Source organism: Eschrichtius robustus, chromosome 1, assembly GCF_028021215.1.
Source record: "Eschrichtius robustus isolate mEscRob2 chromosome 1, mEscRob2.pri, whole genome shotgun sequence".
Taxonomy (NCBI): domain Eukaryota; kingdom Metazoa; phylum Chordata; class Mammalia; order Artiodactyla; family Eschrichtiidae; genus Eschrichtius; species Eschrichtius robustus.
Genome location: NC_090824.1, coordinates 97265275 through 97284656, shown reverse-complemented (window position 1 = coordinate 97284656; position 19382 = coordinate 97265275). Strand labels below are relative to the sequence as shown.

General features: G+C 38.2%; 1 protein-coding gene across 6 annotated transcripts in view; it reads left to right on the top strand.

Annotated features, from left to right (window-relative positions):
* The window catches only part of ATP8B4 (ATPase phospholipid transporting 8B4 (putative)), a 315749-nt gene that overhangs the window by 213176 nt on the left and 83191 nt on the right, over positions 1–19382 (top strand). For all 6 annotated transcript variants that reach the window (XM_068551361.1, XM_068551368.1, XM_068551388.1 and 3 more), the window contains 3 exons: positions 4669–4827; positions 11996–12084; positions 14035–14231. In XM_068551361.1, coding sequence (XP_068407462.1) covers positions 4669–4827; positions 11996–12084; positions 14035–14231 — 445 coding nt within the window. The remainder of the gene's footprint in view (positions 1–4668; positions 4828–11995; positions 12085–14034; positions 14232–19382) is intronic.

The following is a 19382-nucleotide window of genomic DNA, read 5'->3' as shown; positions in this document are numbered from 1 at the left end:
CAAACGTAGAGACCAGCACACGCAAGACAGAGGTGGGTTTTGGTAGGTAAATCCATTTATTTGAAAAGTTCTCATATAAATATTTTATACATTTCACACATCAGAAAAAAATTGATATGTAGTCTGTTGAATTTTATAAAAAAAGATACATAACTTGACTTAAAATTATAATAAGTATAAAAATAGAGTGGATCTTGATTTTTCATATTGAAGTCTTACAGGAATTGACAAGATTTACAAATAATAACTGGAAAGAGTTTCAATTATACATTTGTAAACTGGTCATTATTATGCCTTGAGGAAAGCCCCGGATGTAAATTGTCCAAATGTGCTTAAGAATCTTTTGCATATTGTTACTGGCTGGACTAAGATCTGTTTTTTTGTAAATATGACAAGTTTACATATTTTGTATGACTGTTAATACTGAGTTTCGAACCAGGGAAAGGTTGACTCTTTATTTCAGGAATCTTTGTGTATTTTTGTGATCCTTTCTAAAGAAGAGCATCTGTGTAATTAAAACACAGAAAAACAAGCATCTCTTTTTGGTTTAAAAAAAAAAACCAAACACACAGAAAGGCTTGGTTAGCATCTTGCGACTTTTTAAACTTATCAAATATGTTTCCTATTCACCTGGACAGAAGCACAGCCTAACAGCAAAGCCGATGTGACTGTGTAAGGCATAGATGCCTTGTGAAGACAAGGAGGAATAACTCTTCTCTTTACTGCTGGTGTTGATGTGGCCATCATGGTGGTGATGATGGGTGGCTAAGGCTTAATAGTTGAAGAATAATGAGGTTTTAGAAAATGGGAAGGTGACATTCTTCTTTCTAAGAAAAAATAAGTATTTGTCACAATCATCAGGGCAACAGTAGAGGGCAGTCTTCTAAACTCTAAGAAGCTCTTGGCTGGAGAAACTCTTGAACAGCAATGATGATGTCTTATTTATTTATTTTTAAATTTACCTATTTATTTATTTATGGCTGCGTTGGGTCTCCGTTGCTGTGCGCCAGCTTTCTCTAGTTGCGGCGAGCGGGGGCTACTCTTCATTGCGGTGCGTTGTGGTGCGTGGACTCCTCATTGCGGTGGCTTCTCTTGTTGTGGAGCATGGGCTCTAGGCGTGCGGGCTTCAGTAGTTGTGGCTCGTGGGCTCAGTAGTTGTGGCACGCAGGCTCTAGAGCACAGGCTCGGTAGTTGTGGTGCAAGGGCTTAGTTGCTCTGCAGCATGTGGGATCTTCTTGGACCAGGGATCGAACCCATGTCCCCTGCATTGACAGGCAGATTCTTAACCATTGCACCACCAGGGAAGTCCCATGATGTCTTATTTAATAGGTAATTGTCTTAGGGAAGAGTTGTAGCGCAGATAATCAAGAAACATTGCTAATAATAATATCCATAAAGAAATAAAGCCAACTGCTCTGGAAAAATCTTGAAGTATTGGGTACTGAATTCCATTTTCATGATAAACTATAGATTTCCACTTTAAGATAAACACTTTAGTTTGAGAAGGTTATTAGGATGGTAATTAACCAACAATCCAGCTGACTAAATTTAGAATGCCGGCAGGGTTCAGAGTGAAATCTTGTGGATTTTGTTCGGTATGGCCTAGAGTATTTCTGTGTGATTGCACACTGGATGAATTGCTATCTGCTTACATGTCTGTTATCTTCAGAGAAGCGAACAACTGTGACTAGCTAGTTTCATTATATTTATACCTCATTATTGACATGATTTTTTTCCCGGTTATTTTATTGCTCATTAAAGATGACTTTGTTCTCTAAACATGTGTTCAGTGAATAATTATGTGAGAAACAATGCCATTTTTCCTAAACTGTTTTCTCATCCATTGTCATCTGACTGTTTACTGCCTCTTACTCTTTGACACAATTAGCAAAGGGAAGAAAGGTCCTACAGTTTTTCTCTAGTCCTTATTATGCTTTATGTGAGGAATATAGTTTTGGTTGCTTCTGATGTGCTTTAAGTTGCCCACCTTGTTCTCAGTGTTCTCAGATCTATTTGTATCCCTTTAGGGTTAGGCCAACCTAAGTCCCCCATTGATGCTGGGCGATTAGGTCTTCCAATCCCCTTTATCATATTACCATGGAAATATACCACTTCTTTCATTCATCTTAGATCTGCTCTAATACTCATATCACCTCCCAGTCTCTCTCTTGAAACCATCTTTCCATCCATCTCTCCAACAAGTATTTATTAAGATCCTATTATGGAGCCAGTATGATGGGTTATGGGGATATAGAAGTGAATCTAGTACTCCCTTCAAAGAAACCTGCTCACCCCTTTTGGAAAGAGGCAGAAAAGACATTGGGAAGCTTGTGTTTTGTGCTGACAGGGCTGAAAGGGGGAAGCTGAGCACTTCTAAAGATTAAAAAAAAAAAGTAGTTTGGCTTTGTTCTTGCCACTTTGTTTTGACTAGGCCCTGTATTTAGTATGTATTTAAATCACTGGGCCCACACTCTTCCAGAAGGGCTGCATTGGAGTTGGGCCTCCAAAAACTGAGGCAGAGCCCCTTGGCCTTACTGCCTGTTTCTGTCTAGAACCACACCCTTGGTGTCAGGCCAGAAGTGGATGAGCCTTGGGACCAGGGAGGGGCGAGCCAACATGTTCAAGGCTGTATTTGCCTCCATGTCAGTCTTTGCTTACGACAATAAAAATGATCAAATGAGCCTGTTTTTTATATTCCTGTTGGCAGGAACTGTGTATCATGTTGTTTTTGCCCAAAGCACTTTTTTTTTTTTTTTTTTTTTTTTTTAAGTGGCCAAGTTTGAAGCCTGAGAAATTGAGTCTTGGGTCAAGAATTTGGGATAAGCTTTGAGGGTTGCTGTTGACCCATAATTTTATGTAGGTTTTGCTGGTGACACCCAATTCAAGGTTCTACAAAATTCAGGAATGTACATTATTGGTCAAGAAAAAAAGATACTGAAATTCTTAGAGTTTAGAAAAAGTCTTCTCTTCCACAATGTAACTGTCTAAACAACTTGGGCCAGTTGAAATCAGTTTTCATTTACTTTTGAATATCTGTGATATATGCTGTAATGGGAGCAAACAAGGACTTAGCCACTTCCCTTCGTATAAAAAGTGACTTTGTACAGGTTATTTAGCCTCATCCAAATCCTCCTGCCAGGACGCTCACAGTTAGCAGTGGATGTCTGGGAAGAAGCCAGTGTGTGTCCCAGTTGGGGGTGTTCAGTCAGTGACACTTTTATGATACTGGAGAAAGGTAGATGGAGTTGGAAAAGCAGCCCAGAGCCCTCGAGTCTCTCATTCCTTCCAGACCCTTGTTTTTGTTTTTTCAAGCAAGGTCTATGAATATTAGTGATCTGGTTGGTTAGGAGTGATCAGGCCATGTGAAAACTGGCTGCTGTCACCTCGGTCCATGAGCTTTAAAAGGAAAACATATCATCCTACTAAGGAAGGGAGCCCATCTAAGAAGCCTCTAAGTTCAGGAGGTGTTTGTTAGGGGTGTAACAGTGCAATACAAGGTTCTGTAGGCCTGGCTGGCCTCTCTTCCCTTCAGTCAATGCTGAAGACATGCTTCCTTTTTTCATTTTCCAAATGCCACTTTTTATGTTGCAATCTACCCTATTGGCTTCTGATTAAATAAATGTATTTTTATTGTTTTCAAGAGAGAATTTTGTAGACACTAATCTTACCCCTGGCTGGCTTGAACCCTGTTTGGATCTACCCTCAATCTCCTTTTTCATTCCTTCCCTCTCTCTTTTTCTTCCTCTCTCTCTCTCTCTGTCTCTCAAATCTTTGTACTCATAACTTATAAAAAGTTAACCCCAACTGTTTGCAATGCAAATGTACTTGAATCTAATAGATATATTTTGTGACAGGGTCCATGAAAGATTATCTCTGGTTTGTTTTTCTATCAAGAGAACCCTCACCCTAAAAGTGTATTTCCTTATTGAAATAATGGAACGAATTGATTCATTGATTTAGAATGGGTATGCCCTTAGTTTGGGATGGGCTTGGTATTAAAAAAAACTAGAAACATCTTCTGGACAGTTTGGGGCAAGTTATATGGTGCCTCTGAGAGCCCCCAGATCTCTGAATCTAATCAAAATAAGAAGCATAGAACAGCTGAAAGGAATCACACGCATTCTCAGGCACATGTGGCAAACAAGACCCAGGTTTCTTGGGGGTGGAATATAGTAGGAAGCCCGAAATTCTGATTATCAGCCTAGAAAGACCCAATTAACTTTGGTTGTGAAACTGGAAGTATGCCACTTTAACCTGTATGAAAGTTACATTAAATAAAAAGAAATGAAATAAGAAAAACGTTTAGGATCATCCCTGCTTTATCTTTTCAAAAATCATTTGTTACAAACCAAAAGTAGAGATTAGTGATTCTTTTTCTTTTTAAAGGAATAAACATCCCATGGCTCTTGAGGTTTCTGTTCTTATTTGGACAGTGCAGAAAATTATGTTTCAAAATATCTGATTGATTTCCATCTTTGTACCCCTCCCAGATGATTTTTCCTAGCACAGCCTAGGATATATGTACATATGTGTATATATAACACTGTGCTGTCCAAAAGAGAAGGAAAGTGTACTGTATGTTAGAAGTTGGGTGCTAAAGCAGTACTGTGGACCTCTAAAGAGAGTTTGAGGTGAGTCATAAAGATGTTTGTTTTTTGTATTTTACAGGGATTGTTGTCTGTGAGGCGCCTAACAACAAACTAGATAAATTCACCGGAGTCCTCTCTTGGAAGGGCAGCAAGCACTCCCTCAACAATGAGAAGATAATCCTGAGGGGCTGTGTCCTGAGAAATACCAGCTGGTGTTTTGGAATGGTTATTTTTGCAGGTACAGAAGACTCTCCAGGGTCTGTTATGGGAGAGCCCTTCCTGAGATCTGCGTGAGCACAGTCTGCGGCTCTCCAGGTTGGATGAGCACGGTGCAATTATTGCGTGCAAGGTGCCCTTCTGGGTTGACTGCAGAGTGCAGGGCACCAGGATAAGACTCCGCTGCTCTGGAAATAGTTTGTGTGGCCCCACTCTGCAAGGAAACACTGACATCATGAACTTATTCTTTTTTTTTTTTTTTTAAAGATGTTTTCTGGCTTTATTTATTTATTTATTTTTGGCTGTGTTGGGTCTTCGTTTCTGTGCGAGGGCTTTCTCTAGTTGCGGCAAGCGGGGGCCACTCTTCATCGCGGTGCGCGGACCTCTCACTATCGCGGCCTCTCTTGTTGCGGAGCACAGGCTCCAGACGCACAGGCTCAGTAGTTGTGGCTCACGGGCCTAGTCGCTCCGCGGCATGTGGGATCTTCCCAGACCAGGGCTCGAACCCGTGTCCCCTGCATTGGCAGGCAGATTCTCAACCACTGCGCCACCAGGGAAGCCCCATGAACTTCTTCTTAAGAGTGCATGGGCCTTAATTACTCAGATGCTAGATACCTACTGGTTTTTTTTTTTTGGATAGATTTTTATTGGAGTATAATTGCTTCACAATACTGTGTTAGTTTCTGTTGTACAGCAAAGTGAATCAGCCATATGCATACCTATATCCCCATATCTCCTCCTGCTTAAGCCTCCTTCCCACCCTCTCTATCCCACCCCTCTAGGTCATCGCAAAGCACTGAGCTGATCTCCCTGTGCTATGCAGCTGCTTCCCACTAGCTGTTTTACACTTGGTAGTGTATGTATGTCGCTACTCTCACTTCACCCCAGCTTCCCCCTCCCCGCCCCGTGTCCTCAAGTCCATTCTCTATGTCTACGTCTTTATTCCTGCCCTGCCACTAGGTTCATCAGTACCATTTTTATTTTTTTTTAGGTTCCTTATATATGTGTTAGCATACAGCATTTGTTTTTCTCTTTCTGACTTGGTTCACTCTGTATGACAGACTCTAGGTCCATCCACCTCACTACAAATAACTCTATTGCGTTTCTTTTTATGGCTGAGTAATATTCCATTGTATGTATGTGCCACATCTTCTTTATCCATTCATCTGTCGATAGACATTTAGGTTGCTTCCATGTCCTGGCTATTAATTCAAAAAGAGACATGTACCACAATGTTCATTGTAGCACTATTTACGATACCTATTGTTTAATTTCTCATTCTCTAACCCCGTCTCAATCATCCCCATCATTATATGTATTAATCAGCCTGCCTTTAAAGTGGAGGATGGGCATGAAAGAAAGCCCCAGCTCTGCTGTTAATTTTGTAGTTTGCCAAGTTCAAGCAATCCTTTTGGAAAAGCCTTCTTAGAGATCCTGCAGTCATTTCTGTGTCTATTTCAGAGCTTCTTCTACTATTCGTCAGCAGGACAGCGGGTCCTGGAAAGACTGTGCATGCTGGAGGTGGGGATAGGACTTGGGGGAGGGGGGGGAGTGCCTCTTCCCCTGCCTGCTGCCACTTTTCCTGTCTCTACTTTGTCTCTAAGGGCCCAAGATGGCACTCTCCTGCTAAGGAAGCTTACAGTAGCACCATTTCATAAAGCCTCTCAAATTTCACTCATGGCTTCAATTGTCAGTCCTTGATTTTTTAAAAATCCTGTTTATTGTGACACCAAATTAAGATGTGTTTTGGGCCCATTGACTATATGTGCAATCAAAACTGGAATGTTCTTCTTAACTGACTTCCTTCAACAGTAACAAAATGTTCATTAAAGACTCAAAACTGTTCCAAATCTAGAGAAATCCTCCCAATTCCTCTTAAATACTCTCAGCTGTGGGTGTTAGCAAGGCTCTTGCTGCTTGGGGCATTGCCATTGTAAGGACTTGAGAAATCCCTAGAAATGAGGCTGTATATACAGTTTTATCTGGGGATGAATCTGGTTTCATAATGTTTTCACCAGATGCTTTTACTCTGTAGTCAGGGGAATAAACCTATGATCATCTATTTCCTTATTTTCATCTTGTATTGAGAAAAAGAGTGCTAGGCTTATACGTTAACCTCTCTTTACCTTCCCCCTTAGTCTTTCCACTTAATGAAGGGGAGATTTCTTGGAGGTCCTCTGATGTGAAGGACCCTCTTGGTTTGCTCCCTATCATTAGAGAAATGGGGGGGTGCACCATCCTAGGAGTGGGCTGTAGCCCAAACTTTTGTTTGCATTTGTGTGATCTTGTTTGGAATGACTAATTCGGAAGTATGGTTCAGCTATAGCATGTTATGCTAGGACAGCTGCTGAGAGCCCCTCAGGGGTCAAGCTTTCCTTCATAATGTTGGCTCTGTGGGAAAATGCTCCTACATAGAAGAAAGTGGAGTGGTGAGCTGGACAGGTCTCCCTCCAAAAAAGTGTAACAGACAGTTCACAGAATTTGGATTGGACAGATCTGGGTTTAGATTTGTTTACCAGCTGGAGAATGTTAAACCTCGGTTACTTAAACTTCCTAAGATTTAGTTTTCTCTGCTATAATATGGGGATAAGAATGAGTACATTAGAGAGTCACTGTAAAGGCTCAGTGAGGCAATGCATATGGAAGAGGATGCTTGACAAATGCTATTTTCTTTCCTTCCCTGTGTCTCCCTTCTTTCGGCATCAATTCAGAGTGCATTATCTGCACCATAGGCTGAGAGTTGGGAAAATGAACTGCTCTTGGATCTCGGCAGGGAGGAGTGGGGCATCACCCTCTTTTGTGATGTGACCTTGATGATCACTGGCAGGGGATCTTCACGAGGCAGGTATTTGTAAAGCAGAGCATGCCTACATTGACTTTAGTCTAGGCACAAACGTTAATAGAAAGTTCAACTAGAATAACGGCAGGCAGAGGAATCGTTGGTTTCGTCAATGTCAGAGTTGAACAAATGAGTGTCTCAGAACCCCTAAGTCATGAGACATCTAATTTGGGGAACTAGTTCTAGGTGGACACCTACATCTTATGAAAGTTACCCAAAACAAATTATTAACTATTCTTTCTGTATTATTACTCTAGTTATACCTGCCACTAAGGATTGTGCAAGGAGTACAGTTGACATAAACATGGTTTACTTTACAAATCTATAATTTATGAGGGTCTAATATACATTAACAGCTAGGCCGTGCCTCCCTGGTATGGTTTTCCTTTATCTCAAGAGAGGAGAAAGTCCTGTTTCTGAGGGTACAAGTCAGAAGTCTTATTCATTTAAGGCGTCCATAGGAGTCAGCACCATCTTGGTGCATAGTAGGTTTTTGTGCATAGTAGGTTTTTGTGATGTCTCCCATTTGCCCCTCCAGATCTACTCTCACATTTCACACTCTTCTCTCTGCCTTGGGAGGCTGACTTGTATGGTTTACACTAATAGGTTTCCTTGAACTTTGGTCCTATCATTGGGGGTCCCTGGGAAGAGATCAAAGGAAGAAGATTGAGGTCAAGGTATTTATTCCCCCAGACTGCCTACCTTCAAGCTGGCTGGGTCCCTCAACATAAAGTCACTCTTCCTCTAAAGGCTGCAGACTTTACACAACTCTCTCCTTAGGGTCTAATAACCACCCCCTCCCTTCATCCTACCCTTCTGGTGTAGATAGAGAAACATCTTGATTGCTACTAAGTCCTTGGTTACTGCATTAACCTTTTACTTCTGTACCTCCGATACACCCACTCACACTTTTGTAAAGATTCCCTTTATAAATAAACCTTTCTCTAATTACCCTTGATCATTGTGTCATCTATTTCCTGTTTGGACTCTGAATGAGTCACAGTCTTAAACACACATTGTTTGAATGAGTCAGTGAATTAATGAATTAATGGACTATTTCATATAGCTTTAAAAATAGTGGTTGAGAGCAAGAGCCTTAGAATTAGATATATCTGGGTTCTAATTTTGGCTCTGACGCTTAACTAGACAAAAAAAAAAAAAATCTCAGGCAAGTTATTTAAATTCTTTAATCCTGAGTTTCATTATTAGTGAACTAAGGATAATAGTACCTAATTTTTTGGCTTGTTTTAAGCATTAGTGAGATAATAGGTGAAAAGGACATATGCACATTGCCTAAAACATAGCAGGTACTTAATAAATAAATTCATTCATTAAACAGTTATTTATTGAGTACCTACTATGTGGCAGGCACTATGCTACTTACTTATTTGCAATTAAGAATGTGAACAAAAAAAGTGGTCTCTTCACTCGTGGTTTTGAGTCTGGTAGGAGAGAGAGACATTAATCTTAAATAATTGTAGTAATGAGTATATAATCTCAAACTGAGATAAGTGCTCTGAAGAAAAAGAACATGGACTCACAGGAGTATGTAGTGGAGGAATATGAAGGGAAAGAACAAGCTAGCTAAAAGTCACGCCATAGGCAAAGGCTCTATGGTAGGAATGAGGCTGGGGAGGTAAAAACAAACAAACAAACAAAAAAACTTAAGAAGGCCAGTGTAGAGCATGGAAAACTTGGAGGATAGAGATGAACATGTGACTAGAGACAGGGATAGGGGCTGGAACATACAGGTCCTGTGGTCTGTATCCAGAATTTTAGTCTCTATCCTGAGAACATTCAGAAGCCATTGCAAGTTTTTCAAACAGATGGCGTGTGTGTAAGTGTTAAATTTGAAAGTTTCACTCCTGCCTACAGTATTTTTAAAGTTGGTAAATAGGGTCCTGGAAAAAGTGTATGATTCGGGTGGTGGCAGAGTACATGTGGGGAGACAAAGTTGCTAGGCTTTTACTACAGTCCAGTTGAGAGATGATGGTACTTTGGATTTAGGGTGGGAGTGATGCGATAGACTAGACTCTTAGGTTTCTCCCACTTTTCACAACTGGATGGATAGTGGTGCCATTCACTGAGATAAGGAACCTTGGAGAAAGGTCACAAGTTGGGCTGGACAAGGACCACTTGAGGGGCCTTAGAAAGACCAGGTGAAGATATCATAGAGGCAATCAAATATATGGATGTAAATATATGAGTTTAGGGCTCAGAGGAGCAATCTGAGCTGGAGATATACATTTGGCCTACAGATGTTAATTGGAGCTGTGGTCTTAGATGAGATTGCTCAGGGAAGGTGGATTGAGAAAGAAGAGAAGATGGCCTATGCCTGGTTCTAAAGAAGTCTCACTATTTAATGGCTGGGAAGAAAGGAATGAGCATAATGGAAGACAAAAAAGAAGCTACCAAAGAGGTAGGCGGGAAAGCAGAACATGCAAAATGGAAGCTAAGGAAAGAGTGTGTTTCAAAAGGATGGAGTAATCAACAGTGTCAAAGGCTGCTGAGAGGTCCAAGAAGGCATGGAGGATATTGATGGTAACACTAGATTTGTTTTGGTGGAGTCACTGGCCCAGAAACTAGCTTGAGAAATGAGTGGGAGATAAAGAAAAAGAGGCTGTTGAGTATGGAAAATTCTCTCAGGACTGTGAATATGAGGGGAAGAAGAGATGTGTGTCAACATCTGTGGATATATTTAAATAAGTGCTTAAGAACACATTCAGTGGATTCTTTGCTAGTCTGTGTGTATGTATGCCTAAGAAATGTAAATTTTTGGCACAAAACTGGTCTGTCAATATTTCAGCTTTTAGCAATCACAAACTCTATTTGCTCTTTGTGATCTTTACTAAAAGAAATACTTCCCACCCTCAATGTCCATATGATTTCAATAAACGATTCTGAGAAAATGCGGGTGGTCTCCTTTACACAGTAGTGGCTGGGAATAGGACACTGGGGTACAATTTCCAACTCAGGACAGTGAATTGTTCGAGACCCCAATCTTTGCTCCAATTTGTCTTTCAAGTAAAGGAGTCTTTTAAGGATGTTCCCATGCTTCCCTGACTTCTAGAATGGCGTATAATTCCATGTGTGCCCCGCTTCTCTCTTTTCTTCCCTTTCCCTTCTCCTCTGCTTTTTTTTTTTTTTTTAATAATTTTATTATTTATTTATTTATTTATGGCTGTGTTGGGCCTTCGTTTCTGTGCAAGGGCTTTCTCTAGTTGCGACGAGCGGGTGCCACTCTTCATCGCGGTGCGCGGGCCTCTCACTGTCGCGGCCTCTCTTGTTGCGGAGCACAAGCTCCAGATGCGCAGTCTCAGTAATTGTGGCTCACGGGCCCAGTTGCTCCGCGGCATGTGGGATCTTCCCAGACCAGGGCTCGAACCCGTGTCCCCTGCATTGGCAGGCAGACTCTCAACCACTGCGCCACCAGGGAAGCCCCTCTCCTCTGCTTTTAAGTGCTGCATGGATTGGTGATAATTGTGGAAAGATGAAGTGGAGAGGGAAGACTGGGGAAATCCGATATAATTAAAATGTAATCGCTTCTATTGAGCATCTTCTTTGTCCACAAGGAATTTCCTTAGCAATATAATCTAATATTCTTTGTTAATCATCTAATAATCTACCTCTAAAGCAGTTAATAATATTCTCAGAATTTCTTGAACAAGGCACTTAGTAAATGTCTGACATGGGATTTAAGAGAATTACTTGAAATAAATCTAACAGAATTTAAGACAATTTTTGCCCTTACAAAAAAATGCATATTATATAAATAGTGTGCAATACACAATAAAGATTTAAATTACTTGCTGTTGTATTGTTTGGAGTTATTTTAGTTTCTCCATTAAAGTCACCTCACATCTTTTTGGGAAACACATCCAGAATTTGATTTCTTATCTTAACTTTCCATTTTTGACCTTAGTGTTCTGAATTGTGTTTATTACTACATTCTTTTAGACATTTATAAATTATTCCTCAGTTTGACTGACTTCTTAACCTTTAATGGCTTCAAACTATAAGCACATCCATACACAGATTTTTGAAAAATAGCATTTCTTAAACCTTTTAGCTTCAAGTTATGTCTGGATTTTTCCCCTTCTAAGAGGACCAGTTCCCTTGCAATTTCCAGGATTGTTGTTAAGCCAGCAGATGAGAATCATAAACAACTTAATAATAATCCTGCTCTTAATAAAAGTCAAATTATTTTGAAAAAACATATTATTTTCCTTTCAGGAACATTTGATATAAGTAGGAATTAATAATAATAATAATAATAATAATAATAATAATACATCATCTAATCATTTCAAAGTTATATCTTTTTCTTTCTTTCTTTTTTTTTCTTTTGCAGGTCCTGATACTAAACTAATGCAGAACAGTGGTAAGACAAAGTTTAAGAGGACAAGCATTGATAGATTGATGAATACTCTAGTATTATGGGTAAGTTACTGTAACAAAATTAGGCACTATCATTAGTCATTGTTATCTTAATATATTTCTTACATTCTTCTGGGAATTCTTTCAGAAATCTACATTCTCCTTGTGGAATTTGTATTTGGGGACTTTGCATTTGGGGCCCAGTTCTACTGTCTTCTACTTCCTAGATTATGATTTCTCAGCTGTTGGTAGAGTTTCTCATGAGACGTAGGTTAGTGCTTATGGAGGCCTTCATGGCCTTGCAAGACCATTTGTTTTTAAAAAACAAAACATAATTTTTAAGGTAGTTTGGTCTTTTGGTCATGTTACATTTGCTCATGCCCTCTCTACATAGCTTGTGGACAGGGCTGGCTTCACGGATATGTGGCCTGTGAAGTCACACAGGGCCCCCACTCAGAAGGGCCTCACACTTGGCTTATTGATCTGTTGTTGCTGTGTAGAAATTCTTCATAATTTTTGGAGAAGGGGTCCTGCATTTTTATTTTGCACTGGGCCCTGAAAATTATGTAGCTGGTTCTGCTTATAAATCCTCTGAGGCCCAAGTCACTGTTCACCTCCTTCATGAAGACTTCTAAACCTCCTGGGCCCATGGTTATCTCTTTTCTCTGAATTTTTTTTCTCCTCTGAATTTTTTGAAATGATTTTCTCTACCACTTGTGAACTCCAAATAGTCAGGTCTTCTTCACATCCCACCCTTTCATCGGTTAATCTTGTGCTTCCTCATGCTGTGCATCAGATTGTTATCTGACTTTTGTGTCATATTGCTTTGCCTCCCTATATTAGGGTTGAGTTTAGAACATTGACTTTGAAATATGAGGACAGTGAGGACTTTGAACCATGTTTCCCTACCAGCCCCATCACAGACTCACAAGTAACGTTAAAGAATCTGCGCTCAGTAAATATTTGCTCAACTGATACATACATACAGTCCTAGAATGCCTGAATAATCTTTCTTGGAGGAAAAAGGAAATAGGAGAGAAATACGTTCCTGTTTTTAGCCCCACTCCTCCCTCAACAGTGACTGGTGTCTGCTCCTAACACGGTGACACTTAGCAAGGTTCCCAGAACATTGTGTTCAGCTCAGGTGTTATATGTTTGGTGACTTTGTGTCCTTCCTTTCCAAGTTCGGGATTTTGGACTTACAAGGGACTGGCCTTGCTGTCTTCCTAGTTGCTTTACCTCTAAAATGTCTGCTTTGCTAATACTGATACTAATCACAATGTAAGAGTTGGCTAACAGTTTTCAGGTTGCTTCCTACTTTTTTTTAAATCTCAGAAGCAACCTGAAAACTGTTAGTATATGTCATGCCGTATTTTAATTAATCCTTATCTTTTTTGTTGACTTTAAGTAAGGATTGTGCAGCTAGGTCTGTAGCCAAGAGACTTGACTAGTCTGAGACAGTCCTTTATTACTGATATTTTCTTCCTTTTGGTTTTATTCCTTGGGTTACCAGATAGTTTATTATTCAAACAGGATGCTTTTGAAGGTGAAAGAAGGGAATACTATTAATATTACGCCTGGAAAATAGATGTAAACTGGGATTGACCAGAGCAAATCAGTACATATGATCTTCTTTACTTAAGCCACTTAAATATATGCACTTTTCACAAATAGAGGATGTGAAGTTATTAGCTTTGTGACCATAAAGAAGTTATATAATCTGTCTGGGCTTCTGTTTTATTTTGGTTTTGGCCTGTAAAGTGTGAATAATGTTTGTTCCTATCTCAGAGAGTCAATGGGAGAATTAAGTGAGAAAATGTATGTAAAATATTTAGCCAAGTTCCCAACATAAATATATTACATTTTACTTGTATGATTAATGATAAGTAAGACGAGCTTTGCATAACTTGCTTTTCAAATGACAATTTCTTGGAGTTAGAAGTGGTAGATTGCCTTGATATGACCAGTTTGGGATTCAAGTTAACCTTAACCAGACCTCTATTCTCATTTCAGATTTTTGGGTTTCTGATATGCTTGGGAATTATTCTTGCAATAGGAAATTCAATCTGGGAGAATCAAGTTGGGGACAAATTCAGAACTTTCCTCTTTTGGAATGAAGGAGAGAAGAACTCTGTGTTCTCAGGATTCTTAACATTCTGGTCATATATTATTATTCTCAACACAGTTGTACCAATTTCTTTATATGTGAGGTAAGATGAGAGTTTATACTTTGGTGAAGCCATTTCATCAAAAGCCTTTGTTCTGTGTAATCATTTTTTTTGTTTTAAAATTACAACAGTGAGATAGCTGTCTCCCTCTAACTGCTCATGATCTGCTACATCTGTTACAAATGAGGCAACTAAGCTTTTCAAATCGTTTAACTTTTACATTTTCAAATTACAAAAAATGCATTCTATTTTCTTCTTGATTTGGTTTCCTAGGAATGTTTTCCTTTGGAATACATGGACTATGATATAATCTCATGCAACCTGTTGAGTTAGAACTGGGTTGATGTTGGGAAAGAAATGGAAGAATATTTGGGGAGATCTATTGAGATGGTGCCTCTCTGGCACTTGTCTGGCTCCAGATACCTGGATTCAGACCCTATTCTACCACTTACTAGCTCCATAACCTTGGGCAAGTTACTTCACCTTCTAGTATCTCAGGGTCCTCATTTTAAAAATGGAGAAAGTAATAGTTCTAATTAAAAAGATTGTATGAGGAATAAACAAACCTGTAAAGCTCTAAGACAAATGCCTGACACATTGTAAGAGCTTAATGAATATTAATTTTTACTATTATTATTAGTAACTATTCAGTGAGTACATGAAGGAGTTGAAATTTAGTTGGTGGCACTTATTCATTGTTGAATAAGAAGTATGGTTCATAACTCCCTCTACAACTTGATCTGTCATTTCTAGATTTGGTCCTACAAACTAGAGCTAAAATGGTCTACCTATCTATCTATACATAAGCACACTTCTCTCTGTCTCGCTGTCTCTCTCGCTCTCTGTTTCTCTCTCTCTATATATATGTATATACATATATGTGTGTGTATATATGTGTTTTTATATATATATATATATATATATATATATATATATATATATATATATATATATATATATATATATATTTGATAAGGCTTCGAAGTTGGCCCTAGAATCTGTACCTGAGACATTCTTGATCCTAATCCTACCAAGACTGAGTCAGATGGTCCCAAAGACACTGGAGCCAAGATGAGACTTGGTTGTTTGACATTCTTCATCACCAGTATTTTAACAATAAACAAAATCACCAGCTCTAAATCCCCACTAATTTTTACGAGCTTCTTTTTCTCTCTTTCCAAAATCCTAGCTATGATGAAACAAGGGAAGTTTAATGCACAAAATCCACCCTTGTTTTGGAGAACAGTCAGGAAACTGAAATGTCAAGTTGTGGGAAATTGACTGGAAGTAGTGGCATGGGGCCACAACACCACACAATGCTTTTGGCCTTCTGGAGCTGTGGTCAGAGCGGGCTCTATTTAAAATGTATCCTACTGGCTCATCGTTGATTCTGAGGACCTCTCATGCTTGTATCCAATTATAAAGTCTGTAGTAAATCCTGCTCTTTGCCAGAGGACCTATGGTCAGCTTTTATAGCTTTCCTTTTATGTCGAAATGAACAATAAATGCTCATAGTGCCTTACCATCTGCACACGTGCAGTTTCATGTGTCCTCACGAAGGAAGTGTATTTCGTATACACTCTTTCTTTGAAGTGCATTGGCATTTTTCATTTAATGATTTTTAAGATTGTTTTTTTTAAAGACCAAGGCTGGATTCCCAGGTTCCTTTTCCTTCTAATGTGTCCCCCACAGTGGCAGAAAGAAAACCTATTTGGAATAGTCTGAGCCCAAGTTCTGGTCTTGTCACTGCCACTAATAGCTGTGTGACCTTGGAGAAAGCACTTGGCTTCTCTGTGCCTTAGTTTGTCTATGAAATATGTGCTCTAAAATGAGCAGATTGAGATAATTGATTTCTGAGTTCCTTTCTGCTCCAAATAATATCACCTTACCTCTAGATAGCATTTCATATTTTACATAAAGTGCTTTTATATGCAATATCTCATTTATGTCTCCCCAAAATGTTTTGAAGTAGTTATTGCTGAACTTCTTTTATAAATGAGATGATTTTTTCAGGATTGTGGAGCTGGTTAGGGACAGAGCCAAGATCCAAACCCAAGTCTTCTAACACTTGGCACATTGTCTATGTCTGAGCTGTGCATGATTTATTAATCAGCCAAGACATCAAGAGAAAAAAAAAAAAGAGGCTAGAATTTTCTACCTGTTGGTAAGCCATGGTATTGATGAAGATAAATGTGAGCATTTTTGCTCACCAAATAAGAACAGTGATTCTGAGTTCAGCTTGAGGGAAAAAGCATTCCAGGGAATTTCAGGTTGCTAAGACCGAGATCTGGAAAAAGAGAAATCCCAGGTATTTCTGATTGGAGGGATGAAGGCCTTCTACAAAAGCTTCCATTACGCCTTTGAATAGGTACAAGGAATAAATTAGTGCCATGTCACTTGAGGATAAAAGTGTAGAATTTACTTTGAATGCTTAACAATCCTATGTGAGCATAGGACATTTATTTTGGTAGGGTATTTCTATGCTGTAAATTTAACTGTAGTGTTAAAACATACCCAGCTACAGTTTTTTAATACATCATCTTAAGAAGTGCAGCTGTTGTGCTCCCAAGGAATTAGCTTTTTAGTGTTTTTTCCAAAACAAAAGAAACTCGTTTCCACGGTGCTTATTTTGCCTCAGAATGGGCAGAATCATAAGCCCTGTTCTTTGAGCGTCCAGGCAGAAAACACTAAGCAGCTTGATTATACTGACTCTGAGCATTTGTCTCCTTTTCTCTGCTATTATAAAACAAAGAGCTAAATGTTCCATTGTGACTCTCCTAAATGCTCTTTTCCCAAACAAAAAGGATACTCTGCCTCTCTACAGACTATTTTAAGGTCTAAGAATTCAAATTAATTTAGAGTACTTCCACTGACTGGAACTGCAACACAAAAGGATCAAATTCTGTTCTCCATTAATTTTGCTTAGATTTTTAGGGAGATACTTTACTTTTAGATGAATGAAAGCTTCAAGTGATTGATCAGTTACCTGCATAATGCCATTTTTATGGCATTCTTAAGGTCAGGTCTGCATTGACTTTACCAAATGCCTGAATTCTAGTCTTGGTTCTGTGGTTAATTATTTGTGTGACCTTGGGTTAGTCACTTAACCTCTCTAGGTCTTAATGTCCTTCTTGGTGCAATTAGGGAATAGAGGGTCAGATTTCTCATTCAACACTAACTGACTGCCTATGACAGGTAAGGCACTCTGCCTGGTCTATGGTAAGTGCTAATGCTTTCTGAGTGAATGGAATAGGAAGAACAAAGCTGAATTAGAACAGCCAGCAAGGAACTTACAAGGAAGTGGGGTGGGAATGATATGAAGAATAAATCATGATAAGATAAGGTATAAATAAATACATGCAGAATATGACATTCATTTTTATATCTTATGATTCTATAGAGTCATAGTGTGATTTTTTAGTTTGGGTGAAAAAAAGTGTTACCATTTAAATAGTTAGAAAACGAACTGACACCCTACCATTGCTGGGGAGGGAAATATAGATGTCTCATGTACTTATAGAACTAGAAGCATAGGATTTAGTGCCCAGAAAGGACTTGGGTGTCATCTTTTGTCTTTAAGGAGACAAATGTTCAGAGTTAGCATAATCAGGCTGCTGTTAACTTTCTCAATTTACAGATGAGAAAACCAAAGCTTAATTCCCATTAACATCAGAAATAAGCTATGGGTCCCTGCTTTACTATTACTATTTTATACTGTTCTGGATCTTCTTGTTAATGTACTAACACATGCAACTAAAATATTTATGTACAAAATGAAACATGAAACTGAAAAAAATCTCTTAGAAAGGAAGAGCAGAGACAATGTGATTATAAACCTAGAAAATCCAAAAGAATAACTCTGTAAAACTCTTAGTAAGATAATTCAGTGCAATGTTGTATTTTGTAACATAATCACTTTTTTTAATATTAAGAAAAGCTTTTAGTATTAAAAACACTTTCCTTTAAGCCAAAAGCAACTAAAAAATTTTCCCATCAATAAAAAGATACAATGTCCAGGAACAAATCAATCAAGCTATGGTGTGGACCTTTGTGAAAAACAAAGAGAAGCAAAACAAAACTAAACTCTTTACCAATAGAAGTACTTTTTCAAAATTGAATTCCTGGGGAGATTTATCCTTTTTCTTGAAGTTGTGTTTAAATGTTATAAAATATCCATTCTTTTCAAATAATTAAGAGGTTAATATAACTTTAATAAAAATTCCAAATAAGTTTAATGAGAAAGTTGATACATTGATTCTAAAGTTTATTTGATGAGTACATTGATTCTATCAAGAGGAATAAATGAGTGATTACAGGTGAGAATTTTTGAAAAAGAAGAGAATAAAGATTTTCTTACCTCTTTCCAGGTATGCCAAATTTTATAAAGCTACAATAATGAAAACAAGAGGTGCATTAATTAACACATTAAGGAACAAAATTGAAATGCCTAAAACAGATTCTACTGAAGAAATAATTTATATGTGACATGGAAGCATCTCAATACAGTAGGGGAAAGGATTCAATGTTCAAATGGTGATGAATAAACTTTGTAAAAATTGAAATTAGCTTCTCTATGCACATCCTTCAGAAAATTCTAATTGCAATAAATAATTAAATGTGGGGAAAATATCAACAAAGAACTAGAAGAAAAGTATAGATATCTGTATATATATAATCTTGCCATAGGGAAGGCCTAAGCAAAGCTCCCTGAAAAGAAACTATAAACAGAAACTATAAACTATTGATAAATTTGATTGATTAAAGAGAGAAAACTTCTTTGTGTCAAAAATAGTGGAAACAAAATTAAAAGATGAATGATAAACTGGGTAACACATTAGCATAATGTATATAGATACATATGCCATATATATATCTACAATTTTTACAAATCAATAAGAAATACACTAATACCTGAATAGGAAAGATGAAATAGGCAGGTAATGCAATTAGATAATTCTGAGAAGAAATATAACTGGCCAATAAAATTTGAAAAAAAATTCAACTCACTGATAAGAAAAGAAATGCAGTAAACAATAATGAGATACCATTTGACTTGGCATAGACTAAAAGATAATTTTCAGTAATCTAATGGTAGAAACTTACATTGTTGTAACCTTTTTAGAAGTTGATTTTGCCTTGTGTACAAAGACTGAAAACGATTATACCCTTGGCTTCAGAGATTCCACTTCTAGA